General features: G+C 41.3%; 1 protein-coding gene across 1 annotated transcript in view; it reads left to right on the top strand.

Annotated features, from left to right (window-relative positions):
• Positions 1-19,826, top strand: part of prex2 (phosphatidylinositol-3,4,5-trisphosphate-dependent Rac exchange factor 2) — a 415,983-nt gene that overhangs the window by 254,228 nt on the left and 141,929 nt on the right. The window contains exons 26-28 of the mRNA XM_080194118.1: positions 8,837-9,016; positions 12,611-12,705; positions 15,850-15,932. Coding sequence (XP_080050244.1) covers positions 8,837-9,016; positions 12,611-12,705; positions 15,850-15,932 — 358 coding nt within the window. The remainder of the gene's footprint in view (positions 1-8,836; positions 9,017-12,610; positions 12,706-15,849; positions 15,933-19,826) is intronic.

The following is a 19,826-nucleotide window of genomic DNA, read 5'->3' as shown; positions in this document are numbered from 1 at the left end:
ACTTGTTAACTGTTAACTGAGTAAGTCCTGCGGTGGTTCAATCTACCAAAATTCATCACCTCGCATTTGTTTAAATTAAACCCCATCTGCCATTCATCATCCCACTGGCCCAATTGATCAAGATCCCATTGCAATTGGAGACAACCTTCTTCACTGTCCATTATGCCACTAATCTTAGTGTCATCCGCAAACTTACTAACCATGCCTCCTTTATTTTCTTCCAAATCATTAATATAAATGACAAATAACTGTGGACCCAGCACTGATCCCTGAGGCACACCGATGATCACAGGCTTCCAGTTTGAAAAATAACTGTCTGCAACTACCCTCTGACTTCTGTCAAGGAGCCAATTTTGTACCCATTTAGATACCTCACCCTGGATCCCATGAGATTTAACCTTATGCAACAACCTACCATGTTTTACCTTGTCAAAGGCCTCGCTAAAATACTTGTAGACAACATCAACTGCACTGCCCTATCTACCTTCTTGGTTATCCCTTCAAAAAACTCAATCAAATTTGTGTGACATGATTTGCCACTCTCAAAGCCATGCTGACTGTCTCTAATCAGTCCTTGTGCCTCTAAATGCCTGTAGATCCTATCTCTCAAAATACCTTCCAACAATTTACCCACCACAGATGTGAGGCTCACTGGCCTGTAGTTCCCAGGCTTTTCCCTGCAGCCCTTTTTAAACAAAGGCACAACATTTGCCACTCTCCAATCTTCAGGCACCTCACCCCTGACAATCGATGATTCAAATATCTCAGCTAGGGCACCTGCAATTTCCTCCCTAGCTTCCCACAATGTCTTGGAATGTACTTCATCAGGTCTGGATATTTATCTACCTTGATGCACTTTAAGACTTCCAGCACCTCCTTCTCTGTAATATGTACACTCCTCAAGACATCACTATTTATTTCCCCAAGTTCCCTATCATCCATGCTTTTCTCAACAGTAAATACTGATGAGAAATATTCATTTAGGATCTCACCCATCTCTTGAGGATCTGCACATAGATGACCTTGTTGATCCTTAAGAGGCACTACTCTCTCCCTTGTTACTCTCTTGCCCTTTATGTATTTGTAGAAGCTCTTTGGATTCTCCTTTGCCTTATCTGCCAAAACAATCTTGTGTCCTCTTTTTGCCTTCCTGATTTTTCTCTTAACTCTACTCCTATACTCCCTATACTCTTCAAGGGATTCACTTGATCCCAGCTGCCTATGCATGTCATGTGCATCTTTCTTCTTGACCAGGGCCTCAATATCCCGAGTCATGCAGGGTTCCCTACTTCTGCCAGCCTTGCCCTTCACTGTAAGAGGAATATGTTTACCCTGAACCCTGGTTAACACACTTTTGAAAGCGTGTCATTTACCAGACATCCCTTTGTCTTCCCACAGACTCCCCCAATTAACTTTTGAAAGTTCCTGCCTGATACCATCAAAATGGGCTTTGCCCCAATTTAAAATTGTAACTTTTGGACCAGACCTATCATTCTCCGTCATGCATTATGCATACTCTCAAAACCTCACAAAAGAAAATTGAAGTGTTTCTTCCCACCCTACATAATCTCCCAGACAACCAAAACATTTTTAAAATCATTTTTGTACTGGTGCCCTTTTTGAACTGGTCATCTCTCAATTTGAGATTTTACAAGAGAGTTAGGACTGCATGATTGGGAAATGTGAGTTTTGAAATATTGTGCATTTGAGGGTTAAATGCTTCTTTTGCTGACAGTAATTATTCCAAATAATAAATTGGTAGCATGAATATTCTTGTTAGAGACATTCTGAAGACTCAAATATTCAGGGCCAGGAATGTAACACACTGATGTTATATTTTAGAAGTTTGAAGACATACTATTGTTAATGGGATTTTTTTGTGTTTTCCACATCAGTACAGTTTGCTCCATTTAAATTAGAGCATGTTCCCAATTTTTTTCCATTTGTTCATTCATAGGCTATGAATATTTTCACAGATTTTCACAGTAAGTTCATTGCAGTGTTAATGTAAGCCTATTTGTGATGCCTATAAATAAATAAAATAAGTAGTGCTGGCAAGGCCATACACTCCTAATTGCCTGGAGAATGTGGTAGTGAGCCACCTTCTTGAACTGCTGAAGTCCATGTGGTGTAGGATTTCCAAGGTGCTTGTTTAGTAGGAAGTTCCAGAATCTTGGCCCACAGACAGTGGGGGAATTTGAAGGTTGGTTTGTGACTTGGATGAGAACTTGCAAGTAGTGTTCCAAAGTAACTGCTCATTGTGGTTGAGGCCACAGGTTTGGAAAGCACTATTAAAAGCCTTGGTAAGTTGAACTGGTGTACAGACTGCTGCCACTGTGTGCTCCTGGTAAGATTGTGGATGAAGTGCCAGTCAGGTATACTGTTTTGTCTTGGATTATGCTGAGCTTTTGGAGTGCTGTTGGAATTGCATTCATCCCAGGAAAGTAGAGAATATTCTATCATACTCCTGATTTGTTCCTTGCAGATGGTGGATAGAGTTTGAGAAGCCCAGAGGTGAGGTACTTTAGCAGAATACCCAGCCTCTGATCTGTTGTTGTAGCCACAGAATGTATATGGCTGGTCCAGTTAGGTTTCTGTTTAATGCTGATCCCCAGGTTGGTGATGATGGGCAGTATTTTCTGGTGCTGCCAATGCCAATTTCTTGCTGGCAGGAGCAGAAAATTAAGAGTGAAGCTAAAAGTCTCGTTCCCACTGATGGAAAAAATAGTCGGACTTTTCCACTTGCCACTTCCATAGCGGGATTTCATAGTGGCTTTCTCATCAGGAACATAATTTCGGTATATTAGCATATCATGATTACTCATTAAAAAGATGGAATCACATTCCCCTTCCCAATTATATGCCACACCAGTGGGAAATTAGACTGGTCTAAATTATGAATGCATATAAGTGGCGTGCCGCTGTCCACCCCTCACTTCACTTGTCACTTCGAGGCAAATGCAACTTTCAAAGCTTACCTGTAACAGTACTGTTCCATTTCCTCAGTGATGCCAGTGTTAGCCCACACTCTGCGGATGTATGGTGGGGCTGTACATGGTGGCAGTTTCGGGTATTGAGCTGGGTTGCTCACCGTGGTTGCTGTGTTATTCTGGCAGAACGGTGTTATGTACTGCGAGTCTCAAGCAGGGCTACACTCTAAAACAGAGACATGGATGGGGACTAGGTGATGAGAGGGGAAGATGACAGAGACATGAGGGTGAAAGGGTTGGAGAGTTGGGGGACTGGGGAGTGATGGAACGTAGAGGGAAGATTGGGGAAGGGGAAATTAGACATGGAACAGTAGAATACAAACAAGGGGTGGATAGGATTCAATTAACATTAAGGGGAAGAGATGCACCTAAACTCTAAGTTTGAAAAGTGGTAGGGGCTTAGTGTGGCATAAGTGGAAAGGTTTGCACAGAAACTTGGAGTTGGGGAAAAGGGAAACAGTCTTCTGGTCATTCATTGAGGAACTGGAGAGCTGAGTCAAAGTTTGTCCTTGGACTGATGCCAAGAGGTTAGGATGAGAGATTAAAGACAATCCCGGGGCTTTTTGGTTCTCACAGTCGAGTTGAGTGATTAAAGTGGTCTTGGGGTTCTGTAGGCCCTGTGTTACAGTATGCCTAAAATGCAAGGCTTTAATGGATACTTGCAAAATAATTGCAGCATTCAATATGCTAAGGAGTTGTGCAATGTGTTGCCAATTTGCTCCTCTCTCCCTGAATAATATATTTATTTGGTTTTAAGAGAGTGTGCGTGTGTGTGTACTGGTGTCAGACCAATAGCTTAGTATCTGTCTGTATCAGTTTAAAACTGAGATGTATTGCAGAACTGATGGGAAATATCATCCTTTATTTGAACATAAACAGGATTCATCATACTAATGGGATCCAATGCAATTTTGAAACCAGCACTTTTTATTTAATCAGAAATACAGTCTGTATATATTTCTTCTCTGCATAGCAATGTAATTGCTTTTATAGACTTATTGGCTCTTTTGGGTACACAGGAAAATAAAGAAAAGGCATGAAAGCAAGGCAGAGATAAAATGTACTGTCTGCAGGAGTACAGTGCGTAAGGTGGCAACTTGGCTTTCTTGCCTATACTAAGGGAGGGCAGGAATTGTGGGGAAACTTCTTTGTTATGATCCGGAATGGATTGACAAAAATTTCTGGGTATCTGCCTGGAAATGATACCCAGCAAGTTGAATAACGAAAGAGGAAGTATTGAAAGGTCTGAATTCAGAAAAGGGGAGATGATGTGAGATCTGAGATATTCCTGTGGGGCCAGAAGGAGCATCACTGAATCCTCATGGTTCACAAGGAACTACTAAATTTTTAAAAAAATCCCAGTGGATATTCAGAGGCCTGGATTCTTTTGGGTTCGAGATTGTGTTGCTTTTAGTTGAACTTTTGGTGAAAAGTGTGCATATCCCAATGGAATCATTGGAACTCAACTTTGCCATGGAAATGGGGCCACTCCTATCCTAGAGAGGGAATCTGTCCTAATCTGAATTCAGGTAAGTTAAAATGGCATGTGGGTGGGAATGCAGGGTAAGTCCACCCATTACCTTAACTACCCCACCTCAAGACTGGGTTAAAATTAACCCTTAAATATTTAAAAACTTGAAATTCATAGTTGAATGAAAATATAAACAAAAGATAAAGTGCAAAAATGTGCTTAGAGAAGTGGTGTTATTTCTTTGAGTTCATGGATTCTATGAGATAGTAAAAAGTCTGACAACACCAGGTTTTAGTCCAACCGATTTATTTGATAATACTCACAAGCTTTCGAGGGAACTGCCTCTTCGTCGACGAGGCAGTCCCCTCGAAAGCTTGTGAGTATTATCAAATAAATCGGTTGGACTAAAACCTGGTGTTGTCAGACTTTTTACTGTGTTTACGCCAGTCCAATGCCGGCATTCCCACATCATGACTTCTATGAGATAGGCTAGCCGATACTTGCTATGCTATAGGCAGGTTGTATTACAATCATTAACTTGCTAGGATGTCGACAAAATAAATAATAAAAACAGCTGTAGAACCAACTCTTGCTCATGAATGTGAAAGCAACTCATAACATCTGTAAATCCTCAGTAAGTGCTTATACTAATATCAATAGAAAAAACATGAAGTGCTAGAAAAACACAGCACATCTGGCAGCATCTCTGGAGAAGGAAATTTGAGTCCAATATTATTTCTTTGGAACTGAAGGTGGTCAGACTGCTTTTTATACTGTTGAAAAAGTGGGAAGATTACATATTGTCTGTGAAATACTCTATATAGCCACTTTGATCAGTTTATTACTCACTGAATGTATTGTCTCCAAATTTGCAGATAATACAAAGTTGGATGGGAGGGTAAGCTGTGAGGATGATGCAAAGATGCTTCAGCATGACTTTAACAGGCTGAGTGTGTGGGCATGCTCGTAGCAGATGTAGAATCCTTTGGATAAATGTGAGGTTAACCACTTGGGTAGCAGTAATCGGAAGACAGATCATTATTTGAATAGGTATAAATTGAGAGAAGAAGATACTTAACGAGACCTTGGAGTCCTCCTGCATCAGTCACTGAAAGTAGGTACATAGGTACGGTCGGCAGTAAAGAAGGCAATATTGGTCTTCATAGCGAGAGGATTTGAGTGTAGGGATAAGGATGTTTTACTGCAATTGTATATGGCATTGGTGAGGCCACACCTGGAATATTGTGTGCAGATTTGGTGTCCTTATCTGAGGAAGGATATCCTTGCTGTAGAGGAGGTTACAGCGAAGGTTTACCAGGCTATTTCTTGGATGGCAGGGCTGTCATGTGAGGAGAGACTAAGTTGTTTAGGATTATATTGACTGGAGTTTAGAAGAGTGAGAGGGGATCTCATAAAAATTTATAAAATTCCAGCAGGGTTAGACAGGGTAGCTTCAGAAAACATGTTCCCAATGTGGGAGAGTCCAGAACAAAGGGTCATGGTTTGAAGATAAGGGGGAAATCTTTTAGAACTGAGGTGAGGAGAAATTTCTTCACCCAGAGTGTGGTGAATGTTTGGAATTCATTACGACAGAATTGAGGCCAAAATGTTGTCTGATTTCATGAAGAAATTAAATATTGCTCTTGGGGCTAATGGAATTGAGGAATATGGGAGGATCAGGATATTGAGTTCGATGATCAGCCATGATCAAAACGAATGGGGGAGCAGGCTTGAAGGGCCAAATGACCTACTCCTGCTTCTAGTTTCTATGTTTACCCAGGTGCTCTTACTTTGAGACAAACAAAGAACTGTAGTTTGAACTTAGCTTTATTAAAAACACTCACAGGTTAAACAAACAATTCTTATATAATAAATTAACATTTCCTCAAGTGAGGCTAATTGGATGAGAAACAGATACTACCTGTTCTGATGAAATTGATTGGGCTGCTGGATTCAATTTACTGAGCTCATGTCAAAAGATGAACTTTGGATCTTCTTGACAAAAATGTGGATCTTGCACGCCCTCTTGTGTTGCCCCAGATCACAGTGGAGTCATCACTGGAGTTTGTCTTGAAAATGGCTGTTTTTATGCCCCCTTCTTCGAGCTCTTTCAGCCAATGGGGTGACGGGGCAGGGATCACACTACCTAATGAGGTTAAGCCAGGTCATCGTAGTTATACATATCTCCTTTCAGGATATGGTTAATAGCAGGAAGTTTGATTGAAACTAGGGAATAAAGAATCATATTGTCTCTTTCAATTCTTCTGGCTGAGTATCTTCTGATGGGTTTCAAGCATGCACAGGTCTCTTATTTTGGACCTAGACAGAGAGGAAAGCAGAGAATACCAGCGACAGAAGCAGAGGGGCCTTTTGCAGGTAACAGAGCTCACAACTGCAGAGGAAGCAACGCTGGCAATATACAGAGTCTTGGCACCTCTTGCTATTGGAGATGGGTAGATGGTGAACTCTTAGCTACCATAACAGAATCAGATAAAAGCCAGTGATGTGGCACCTAGTCATGTTGACTTGATTTCAACAATGAGGAAAATTGGATCACTTTCCCAGTGATAACTTGCATTATCCTTTTCTTACCAGGACTAATACATGATTTTTATCTCCAGCAAAGTCTCCATCTATGTAGCAAAACTTGGTGGATATGGTGACCAAAAGGCCTCAGTGGAGCTGAGCACTTCTGAGAGTGCACTGTCATAGACAGGGCTCATACAGATCATGCATCAGCTCAGATACTTGCCCTCTGGGTGGGACCTGTCAGGCAGATAGTTAACTTTCATTTCGTGACATACAGTTTACAAATAAACAAGAGCAAATGGTGGAGACTGGGACAGCAGTAGCATGTTCACATTGGAAGATTCAGCTTTCTCCATACTGTGCTCATCTGGTCACATTCTATGTTCTAGGGGCTGTCATTGAAGAGACAAATCATCATATGATTGAGGACGATGCATGATTTACTGATAGGCCTTCAAATTGGATATGCCATGATTGTGGAGAGATTGGGGGAAGCCCACCAGAAGCATCAGAGTGATGATGTTGCAGACTATTGGCATAATGATGACTTCCATGGATAGACTGGCCAATACTCAAAATGCTGTAAAAATCTTTATGGCACAGAAAGAGACTATTTATCCCATTAAGTCAAAAAGTAGGAGTTTACCTCCCCCGCCCTCCCCCAGCAAAAAGTTCCATGAGCAAACCATTTCGTACAAGCAGGCAAAAAAGCAATACTTGTGGTTGCATTTTCACCTTTATGATGATACTGTGCCTTTAAGGAATGTAGTTTTATCATACTTCTTGTAAGGCATAGGTTTAAAATTCGGCTATGCTTTACAAGGTGCCATTGTGTCTGAGATAATATGAGCTCCATGCTGAGATTCTGGGATAATAATTGATTTTAATTAATAGGGTGTTTGTTTAATCTGAGTTAATGCATTTGTGTTTACCCAGGTTTTCCCTTGGATTGCAGAGTAGGGTTTTGATTGGGTTGATTGATGGAGACAGAGACTGGGCGGAGCTAAGCTTGCAAGATGGACAGTTTTTTTAATAACAGTCAGTTACTGCCTGGTTCTGAAAGAAGGAAGTGCAACGTCTTTCTGTCTATCTCTCTGGAGGCTGCTGTTTGGGGCTATTAGAAGACAGATGTGTTTTTCTCTTTCTCTCTCTCTCTCTCTTCAGGGGTGTTCAAAAGACGCTTGGACTATTAACAAGTGCAAGCGTAAAAGCCTATATGTATTGATAACTGATTTTGAAGAAGAATTTAAATCTATAAGAGGAATATTGATTGAATTGGAACTACTAGAAATAGGCTAGCAATTAAGAATTGTCTCTTGTCATGTTTAAGTATTATTCAATTGGTAAATGTTAAGCTCATTCATTTATTACAGTTAAACCATATAAAGTTTGTTTTGATAAAAGCTTCCGAGATGTCAATAGAATCACACCTTGAGTAAAACATCTTATTCTCACATTAATGCTGAAGGAGGTTTCAGTCTCGTACCCGAACACCTTGTTTTTACTGGCATGGTTTAGGAAACTGGGGAACCATAAATCTGATGCTAAAGTTCAACCAAATTTGAAATATTAGTCCTATTTACTGAATAACCTATGGTAATTGAAAACTTGCCTTCCCCAAGGGAATTGCATGCACGTAGCTGAACACACTGCATTAAATATGGAAGTTGGCAAAATGGACATGCTGTCCCCCACCCCGCAACTACTCTGCTCCAAACCTATATGTTCCTTTAGATTAAAATCCACTCCATGGCTTTTCTGTTTAGCTGAGGGGAAGAACTTGCTGTATTAGTCAGTGAAAAATCTTAAATCTCTGAACTACTTTTCTTTCTTTCCCATTTTATAGCCTTCTTTCTTCAATAACGCATCCAACTACACCAGAGGCTAAAATGATTGCGTCACTCATTACAGGAGAGAATGATAGTGACAAGGCAGAACGGAACAGTAAGAAAGTCTGTTTTGTGGTAACTGGAGATGACCAAGAGGATTCGGGTCATGATACAATAAGCAACAGGGATTCTTATAGGTATAATATGTTTTAGATTACTCTTAAATGTACGTAGACTGAATATTCCATTTAAAATTAATATTAAGAATTAAATATTATTGCAGCTTTCCTTAAAAACATTTACTTTAGTCATAGTAATATGTTTTCATTTGTGTATGTTGCTCTGTTTCATGCCCTGATTTGGTTATATTGAGCCTCTCGCTCTGTCTGCTTAGGGTTTTTGGGACACTTCCTCTATCTTTCTGTTCACAACAATCAAAATGCTATTGTCCTTCAATTAGAATAGTATTATGGATATATTGAAAGTGGCCTGCTTTAGTCATGAGGTCTGATATCTCCAGCTGTTGTGACTTCATTGCATGCTCTTTTCCTGCTAACCCATCTGGTGGGTACTGCATTTGGAGGGAGGAGATGTTGAGTGGTTAATAACCTTATACTATGTGACCCTCCTCCACCTGATACCTTGCATCAAGCCAGTAAATTTGGCTTTCTATTCTATGTGATTCTATTGATACATTGATTACATTGTGGCAGACCTGATTTGGAGAGGAACCACCTATCCACATCATATTAGAGAACTGAATTATTGAAAACGTAGCTCAAAGCACCTTGGTGACTTTCCTAATTGTTCTTGAACATATTCCACCTATTATGTTCAATACAATGTTCTTGATGCTGCTAATACTACTTAATAAAGCTGCAGGGAGAGAAAGCAAATCAAAATACAAAATTATTAAGTTTTTCATAAATTGATTACTAAAAAGAGTACCCAGAAATGATATCCTGTAAGGCATTTTTGAGAGCTTTGTTAATGTGCTTGATTGAACCATTTAATTACAAGATTAAAAGAAAGCAATTTCTGTGGTAACAGTCAAAACAATGAGTGTTAACAACCTGGAGATGGCAATAATCATGAAAAAATACTGATTGCAGAAATGCGCCACTATAGCAATGTTAATATTGGGGGATATTGAAGACTTGGTCAGGAAGAAGAGGGAGGCGTATGTTAGGTCAAAACAAATGGGTACGGAGTGTGCGCTGGAGGAATATAGAGAGAGTAGGAGGGAGCTAAAAAGGGGAATTAGAAGGGCGAAGAGAGGGCATGAGATGGCTTTGGCTGGTAGGATTAAGGATAATCCTAAGGCATTTTATTCCTATATTAGAGGCAAGAGAGTAGTTAGAGGGAAAATTGGTCCTCTTAGGGACAAGAGTGGAGAGTTGTGTATTGAGTCGGAGGGAATGGGGGAGCTCCTGAATGAATACTTTGCGTCGGTATTCACAAAGGAGAGGGGTTCGGAATCGTGCGGTCTCTTGGAGGGAGCGGAGGTTCAGTTGCAGGATATAGTTATTACAAGAGAGGAAGTGCTAGGGCTTTTAGGTAGCGTAAGGACGGATAAAGCTCCGGGGCCTGATGGTATTTATCCCAGGCTGCTTAGGGAGGCGAAAGATGAAATTGCTGGGCCTCTGGCGCACATCTTTGTCTCTTCTTTGGACACAGGTGAGGTCCCAGAAGACTGGAGGGTAGCAAATGTGGTCCCGTTGTTCAAAAAAGGTAGTAGGGATAACCCTGGGAATTATAGGCCGGTGAGTTTGACGTCGGTGGTAGGGAAATTAATGGAAAAAATACTTAGGGGTAGGATGTATGAGCATTTGGAGCGTTGTGATCTGATTAGGGATACGCAACATGGTTTTGTTAGAGGGAGGTCTTGCCTTACGAATCTGGTGGAATTCTTTGAGGAGGTGACAAAAACGGTTGACGATGGGAGAGCCGTTGATGTCATCTATATGGATTTCAGTAAGGCGTTTGACAAAGTCCCTCACGGTAGGCTGGTAGAAAAGGTTAAGGCGCATGGGATACGAGGCCAGGTAGCTAGGTGGATTGAGAACTGGCTGGGAAATAGGAGACAGAGGGTAGTTGTGGAGGGTACCTTGTCGGGCTGGAGGCCAGTGACCAGTGGTGTGCCGCAGGACTCGGTACTGGGACCTCTCCTCTTTGTAGTCTACATAAATGACTTAGAAGAGGGCGTAGGTGGTGTGATCAGCAAGTTTGCTGATGACACCAAGATGGCAGGGTTGGCGGGTACGGAACTGGATTGTCAGGTGATACAACAGGATATAGATAGGTTGGTGCAGTGGGCGGATAGGTGGCAGATGGCATTTAATCCTGACAAATGCGAGGTGATGCATTTTGGACGGAATAATGCAGAGAGGAGCTATGTGATAAAAGGTAGGCCGATTAGGAGTATAGACGTACAGAGGGACCTGGGAGTGCAGGTTCACAAATCCATGAAGGTTGCGTCACAAGTGGAGAACGTTGTTAGGAAGGCTTATGGGATGTTAGCCTTTATAGGAAGGGGCTTAGAGTATAAAAGCTGCCGTCTAATGCTTCAGTTATACAGAACGTTGGTTAGACCGCATTTGGAGTACTGCGTCCAGTTCTGGTCACCTTACTACCGGAAGGACGTGGAGTCTCTGGAAAGGGTGCAGAGGAGGTTTACCAGGATGTTGCCTGGCATGGGGGGACTGGGTTACGAGGAGAGATTGAAGAGACTGGGGCTATTCTCCTTGGAAAGACGGAGATTGAGAGGGGACATGATAGAGGTATATAAGATACTGAAGGGAATAGATAGAGTTAATAGTGAGAGACTGCTCCCTAGACTGGGTACGAACACGAGAGGTCATCACTTAAGGGTGAGGGGGGGAGGTATAATTTGGAGGTGAGAAGAAGGTTCTTCACGCAGAGAGTTGTGGGGGTCTGGAATGCGCTACCGAGTAGGGTGGTGGAAGCAGGAACGTTGGACTCGTTTAAGATGCAGTTAGATAGGCACATGAGTGAAACGAGAATGGAGGGATATGGTAGGGGCTATTAAATTAGGGTTAAACCTCGGGAGACACCGGAAGGGCAGGCTGTATGATTAATATTTTTGTCTTTATTCCACAGGTGGAGGTCCACCTCGTGTCAAGCGAGGGGCATGCACACGGTGGGTCGTGCGTGGGCTGCTCTTGGAAGTCCAGGAGTGGCCTAGTACTTCATGTTGGTGTGTGTGCTTGATCCTGGACCGATAGACGGGCGCCACAACAGCTCAGTGACTAGCACTGCTAGCTGTGCAGATACATGGATTTGGGCCTGTGTCTGTGGGAGTTTGCGCATTCTCCCTGTGGTTGCGTGGGTTTCCTCCGGGCGCTCCGGTTTCCTCCCACACCCCAAAGATGTGCTCTTAGGCTAATCGGTTTCTACTAAATTGACACTATTTCTTCCCTGAATCTGACTGAGTAGGGTTCCATTCGTAGACATGCAGGGTAGAATAGGTGTAGGGTGATGCGGCGGCGCGGGCTCGTTGGGCCGAAGGGCCTGTTTCCCGTGCTGGGTTGTTCTTTGTTGTTCTTTGTTTAAGAAAATATTGAGATAAATTATATTTTGTGTTAAGTACCTGTCAGGTTATGTGTAATGCATAATTTATCTATGTAGCATTCATCCCCATTGGAATATTGCCGCAGCTATGCATAAATACTGCAGATGTCAAATTATACAATATGAAACAATTTTCAATTTAAATTGCACATTATTTATAAAGAAAAATGGAAGCTTAACATGTTTTCTTTCCTCCACAGTGATAGTAACAGTAATAGAAATTCGATTGCTTCCTTCACAAGTATATGTAGCAGTCATTGCGATTCCTATGTGCACAGTGATGACATGGACTCTGGTAAGTTCTACACGTCTATGATGCCGTGGTATGTGTACTAAATACAAGCAGGAGCTCTGCCACTAGCAAAGTTACAGAAATCATTGTGAAAATGAGATTTTACACATAGCAACCTTTTCTTAACAAATTTGTCACTTTTTTATATATCCTTTCTATTTTCTAAATATTTTTTGCTATTTTCTTTGCCTTTCATTTTACCCTAAATTTGTTATATTTGTTTCCTTTTACCTACATATTTTTAAAATTCTCATTGTTATGTTGGGTTGCAGAAGATAGAACTAAAAACAATGTCAAAGCAATTTTGAATAATATATAATCACGGTAATCCAAATATGTAACACACAAAAATTAAAACAACAAATAAACCAAAGAGGTTTTCAAATGAAATTGCATTTAATACACTGATTCAGTGCAGATTGATAAAAAGCAGTACTATGAGCCTACATGTTCTACAGCAGTGTGATTTTTCCCCTCTCCTCCCCTCCCATTCAGCTTCATTGCAATTGGCACATGTAGAGGAAAAAAAAGAATTTGGTATCTTTGCACTTTTAGTTGACAAAAGTAACACATTATTTAGATAAATATGTGAATGACGTTGCAGCCACCTTGGGTTGTACACATATTGTTCAAAGACTCAGACACAACTTTGATAAAATTAATATAAAATTAAGTCATGAGGAGAAGAAAACGCTACTGAAATTTTAACTGGAAAGAAAATACTTCAGACAGAATGTGACACAAGTCTTTAAAATAATAATTTGAAACCAGAGGACACAAGGAAGAAACGTTCAAGGTTAAAGATGTATGTTCTGAAACTTGGAACAGACTCCAAAAGTGGTCACTATAATTTTAGAAGGAACCTGAGTCAATCTCCATTGAGGATAGGGCATTGAACACGATAGTCACACTGCATGATGGAACTTAATGTTTTTAAAGTCTTTTTTGAGAATCCTTTGGGATTGAGGCTGATTTCTTCTGCTTAGATTTGAAGGATTCTGGATTGCCTGATAAGTACAGTGCCCAATCAGTAGACTCTGTCACTTGTGGGGTAGTTAGTGCCTAAAGGCTTGGGTAGATGGATTGTTTGGAGGTTTGTGCACTTCCTTCAACACCTTGATTTTGCCTCTGCACTCTTGTGACGAAGACTCTCGATATGTTTGGTACCTTCCCAAATAAGCCTTCTCCATTTTGGTTGATCACAGGCCAGGGACTTCCATGAATTGGAGGGTATGTTTGACCTTCTCAGGGATGCTGTGAGACATATCATTTCTGCTATTCTCCTGGCAGTCTCCTGATGCAACCAAGTTCTAAGCAGAACAGTTGCGTTGGCAGTCTGGTGTCCTGAATTGCACTGCGATTTTTGTCCATCAAGAGGGACCACAGTCATCATCCTCAGTTGCAAAGATTGAAGAAAAGTGCAAGGAACAGGACCACAGCCTTTTTTAACCTCACAAAAAGTTTTGATTCTGTCACCCACAAAGGGTTATGGAATATCCTCCTCAAATATGAGTGCCCACAGAAATTTGTCAGCATTCTCTGCCAACTCCACGGTGAGATATCTGTCATGGTCCTCACCAACGGAAATGCCACAAAACCTATCTCAGTGAAAACTGGGCTGTTTCACTTCACCATTTCCCTCAGTACAATATTCCACCACAAAAATTAGATCTTTTGAAAGTAACTTTGGTTTCATACATCTAGGTGGATACGGACCAAATAAGGGCAGAGGTTTTTTTCATTTTAGTTCGGGCATCATGATTGACACAGGCGTGGAGGGCTGCAAGGCCTGTTTCTGTGCTGCACCTTTCTTTGTTCTTTATCCACCAGTTCCCTCAGGATCTTGTATGTTTCAATAAGATCACCTCTCATTCTGCCCGCAGATTTACCTTGCAGCAAGAGACTGGTTTCTAATGTACCATGTTTGGGAGCCCATTGAATTGTGCAGTGGTTGATCCCAGGAAAATTACTTGGGTTAAAGCAGAGTGACTAGTTTCATTGAAGTCCAATCTTGGTACTGTTTTAACCCCAGACCAAATGGAAATGAAAATCTAGCAGCAAATATTAACTGCATGAAAAAGTGTGTTCTGAATCCATCCAAACTCCATGCTAACTAATTACCATGTCTTTCAAGCCAAATAAAGATAAACGGATCACGTTCACATGTTTGTATTTAACATTACAATCTGGATTTTCCAGGGTTAATGACTATAATTATTGAGCAGTGGAAAGTGGGGCATAGATCAGTGTAGAAAATTTTGTGCAATTTGTGCAGAACACCATGAAAAACAGCAGTTTGCTATTCCTTCACTATCATTATTTTTTCAATGATCAAGGAACTTCTTAGAGAATATAAAAGCACTTATGTATTTAGCTTTAGTCTAACCATGAAATTCATGGGGAGAAAAAAACAAGCATTGGCTTGAGTAGCAAGGGGAAGGCAGAGATCATGAATTGGACATCCAGGAGAGGAACCTGGAAAGCTTGGGGCTGGAGGAGGAAGGTCAGCTGATCGCAAGGGAGGAGGAGGAGGAGGAGGATTCCTGAAAAAAGGGAGATTCACAGGTCTGCATCATAGGGCAATGGTAAGAACTCCTGCTCTTCCTGGCCTATAAACCAGGAAGACTGGGAAGGCACTATTCAATTCAATTGTTCTCACTGTTCACCAGCTACTTGGATTTCTGAGGATTTAGAAACTCTGCTGACCAATGTTAAATCTGAAATGGAGGTAAAATCAGAGGTTTGCAGTTCATTTGAATATTTGAATGAAGGATCTGCCTCCAGAGATGAGGTGAATCATCTACCCACTTACCAGCCTTTGTTAAAACCAGAACGAGGTATGTTGGGTTTATCAATTTTAAATTTTTAACTTGCACCCATGCTACCCTGGCCCATCTACAGTAATGATTTACAAAGTAATAAGTTGTTAGGTGAGAAGAAACTCACTAATTGGGAAGCATAGCTTTTCTATTAGTGTATGCTTTTTCAAAGTGTGAAATTATAGATTGGACCCTCCTATCTGCACCCATAATTGATATATGTTGAATACAAGCTCAATAGGTTGATGAAGTATGATCAACATTCTTAAAAATAGAAATGATTCAATTTAAACTGAATACTTTGCAATGTTTCTTTCCTATTTAACAGGGGATGAACTACCTTGCAGTGTTCGCATTTCATATGATAAGCAGGATAAACTGCATGGTTGCTTAGAACATCTCTTTAGCCAGGTGAGTCAAAGTAAACGAAATCCAACCATTTTCTTAAATGTTTGTTGGCATTCTGTCCTTTCTCCCTCCAGAGAAAAGTTAAATTCTAAATATTAATTAAAGAAAATGGTGAGAAATCAACGGATGGGATTCTCTAACCTTGCCCTTGGCCACTCTGCTGCAATTGAAAATGGAAAAATTGGCATTCTGACCAAAACTCCATTCAATTTCAATGGCACTGGAAAGTTCCAACCATGAGCGAGGACAGAGATTTTCAGCAAAGATTCCTATGAACATTTTCAGAATGTTTTAATATTCTTTCATAAGTATCTTTGCTCCAAAATGTATTCCTACTATAAGACATCTGCACTATATGCAATTCTGTCAGTTGTAAGAACTTAGCTTATAGAGGTGATTCCTTTGCTTTGTGCGCTTTATTGAAGGTGTTGTAAAACATTTGTATATCTATTCTATTTTACAGTTTTAACAACAATTGAAAAACATTCAACTCATAAACTTTATGCAGTGCCTTAGTCCTGACTTCAGGTGCTTTACCTGTCCAAGTTCCCTTATTTATTCACCCATTAACTTAAACCTCCATCTCCATCATTGCACTGTAATTTTACAATCCTATATTCTGATTATTTAAGCGGAGTTGCCATGATCACTCAGGTCCAGGTGCCCAGTTGCCTTGCTATGATGTTAACAGCTCATGCTATCAGCAAATTATGGAGCAAAATGCCAAATGATTGAACAAGCAAGGATTGTTCATGGCCTTGCTGCAGCAAATTATAGTCTCTTTTTGAGGGCATATCTAAAACTGGTAATATGGTAATTAGGGGCAGGATGTGGTTTTCACTCTATGTGCAAAAGTGTACTTGCAAAGGTTTAAATGTACATGTGTGCAACAATCCTAATTATTAGCTCTTGTTATGTATTCTTCCTCTCAGGTTTTTGTACATATTTTAGGTTTTCTGCAATTTTTTCATTTGTGCCCATACCTGACAGTTTCTGCTCCCATCTTATGCTCCCTAATTCTTGCCTAATCGCATCATAATTATTCCTGCCCCAATTATAAACCTTGCCCTATTGTGTGACCCTACCCCTCTCCATTGCAATAATGAAGGACACCGAATTGTGGTCACTATCTCCAAAGTGCTCTCCCACAAACAAATCTAACACTTGGCCCAGTTCATTACCGAGTACCAAGTCCAATGTGGCCCCCACCTCTTGTCAGCTTATCCACATATTGTGTCGGGAAACTCTCCTGCACACACTGTACAAAAAGTGTCCCATCCGAACTATTTGACCTATAAACGTTCCAGTCAATATTTGGAAAGTTAAAGTCACCCACGATAACTACCCTGTGACCTCGACACCTATCCATAATCTGCTTTGCCATTTCCTCCTCCACACCTCTGTTACTATTTGGGAGCCTATAGAAAATTCCCAACAACGTAACCGATCCTTTCCTATTTCTAACTTCAGCCCATATTACCTCAGTAGGCAGATCATCCTCTAGTGAAGTCAGGCTGTCTACCCTTAGGCATAGCATTTCAAGCATTCAGATCTGGACTCTTTAATGTAAAGGGATAGAGTTAGAAAGTGCTTAAAAAAACTCAGCAGCATCTGTCGAGAGAGAAAGAAAGAGTGGAAGTTTCCAATTTTTTTTAAGTGTCCGCTTGGGTAGAAAAGCAGAGTGTAGACCGTGGGCTGCACTGACAGGTTTTCCTGCCATTTTTTTTGAAACTTTGGAACAAAAAAAGTGAAGGAGCAGGCCCCATGAATTCATAACAAAAACAGAGAATGCTGGAAAATCTCAGCATGTCTGATAGCATCTGTGGAGACAGAATAGAGCCAACATTTTGATTCTGGATGACCCTTTGTCAGAGCTAAGAATAAAGAAAATCAGCAGAGATTTATACTGTGAGGGTGAGGTGGCTGAATTAGGACGACGGGAATGTAAATGAGGATGAAGAAGGCTGAGAGAGATATGCTAAAAGTGTCCATTAAGTGATCAGAATGTGTGAACAACACAACAGAGGTACAGATGGTTAAGGCAGTTTGCCATGAAGGGATGGCAGGCAAGGAGAGTGGGAATAGAGAAGTACAAAAATGGAAGTGCAAAAGAAGGATGGAAAAAATGGATGAATGAGATGAAAAAAGGAAACAGAATAAAATAAACTAAACGGAAATAGGGTGAAAGTGGAGGGGAGAGTTTGTGCTGTGAAGTTGTTGAATTCAGTTTGGAAGGCTGCCAAGTGCCCAATCAGTAGATGAGGTACTGTTCCTCCAGTTTATGTTGGGGTTTACCAGAACATTGCAAAAGGCCAAGGACAAAGATGTGGTCTGGAGAGCAGGATAACGTGTTGAGGTGGCAAGCGACAGAAAGATCAGGGTCCTGCGTGCAGACAGAACGAAGGTGTCCAGCAAAGCGGTCACCCAGTCTGTGTTTGTTCTCTCCAATGAAGAGTAGAACACATTAGGAGCAGCAAATGCAATAGATCAGATTGAAGGAGGTGCACTGCTTCATCTGAAAGGGGTGTTTAGGACTTGGGACAATGATTGAGGAGGAGGAAAAGTGGCAGGTGTTGCATCATCTACGATTGCATGGAAACGTGCCATGGGAAGGGCGTGAGATGTTGGGTATGATGGAGGAGTGGATCAGGATTTCTCAGAGAGAATGGTCCCTATGGAATGCTGACAATGCAGTGAGGAGAAGATTTGTTGAGCAATGGCATCATGCTGGAGTCGGCTGAAATGGCAGAGAATAATTCTTTGAATGCGGAGGATACAGGGGTGAAAAGTAAGGACAAGGGTCCTTATCCTGGTTCTAGGAGGGAGGGGTGTGGGTGAGAGCAGTGGCCCAGGGAATGGGTGGGCTTTTCTCCCATGGGATGGTTTTTATTTCATGACATTATGCTGGCTCTGAATGAACTCACCCCACCAGCAATTTTGTCTTGAATAAAAATTTAAAAGTAAAATACCCCACAGAACCCTCATCGAACTCCCCCACCCACTCCCCACAAAATTCAGCACCCCCCTGGCATGGAAGGCCCCCCCCCCCATACCACAAAACCCGAACACTTCACCAACAGACTACCAGCACAGCCTGGGTATGACCTCTCCAGTCTGGGTGCTGTACTTGACTGTGCATTTGCAGTGGGTTCTGTGCACAAAGTGGTGAACCTTCGTGATTCATGCCAGCATGATCAAAAACACCTGATACGTGTATTCAAGTATTTCAAGTTAGGATCCATTCCCATTGTGTCATTGGCAGAGGGGCACGGAGACAAGCAAGGAAATCCCACCAGTGTAAAAGCCATTTTGGATCTCCGGCATGATTCTCCACCTACTTCACCACTCCTGCCCCCAAAAACGAGGGTATGACATTTTGAGTTTAATATGACACTTCAGTACTGAAGAGAGGTAGAAATGCATTGAGATTTATGCTTTTTAAAAATTCTTCCAAGGTGTCTGGGCATCACTGGATAGACCAGCATTTATTGTCCATCTTTTAATTGCCCTGGAGATAGTGTTGGTGGACAGGCTTTGGACAGTCAGAAGGTGAGTTACTCGCTGCAGGGTTCCTAGCCTCTGACTTACTCTTGGAGCCATAGTATTTATATGGCTAGTCCAGTTCAGTTTCAGGTTGAAAAAAGTAGGACTGTTTATAGAAGGTTCAAAGGGAAAGTTCAGGCAAAGGTTAGTGGATGAAGGAGATTAAATACCAAAGATGTCGTGGAACAAGATGCAAAGGGAGTGGTAATGGTAGAAGCAAAGAAACAAAACATTGTTCTTGAGTAGGTGCTAATAGCAGAATAAAGATCAACTCTGATAGCAAAAATTTGAAAATAAGATGACAACTAGCACTTGGGGAAAAAGACAAATCAAGTGGAGGACAGAGTTCATGGT

Source organism: Carcharhinus amblyrhynchos, chromosome 8 (assembly GCF_965287045.1).
Source record: "Carcharhinus amblyrhynchos chromosome 8, sCarAmb.v2.hapA, whole genome shotgun sequence".
Taxonomy (NCBI): Eukaryota; Metazoa; Chordata; class Chondrichthyes; order Carcharhiniformes; family Carcharhinidae; genus Carcharhinus; species Carcharhinus amblyrhynchos.
The sequence above is the reverse complement of the archived record's forward strand: the minus strand, read 5'-3'. Positions and strand labels throughout refer to the sequence as shown.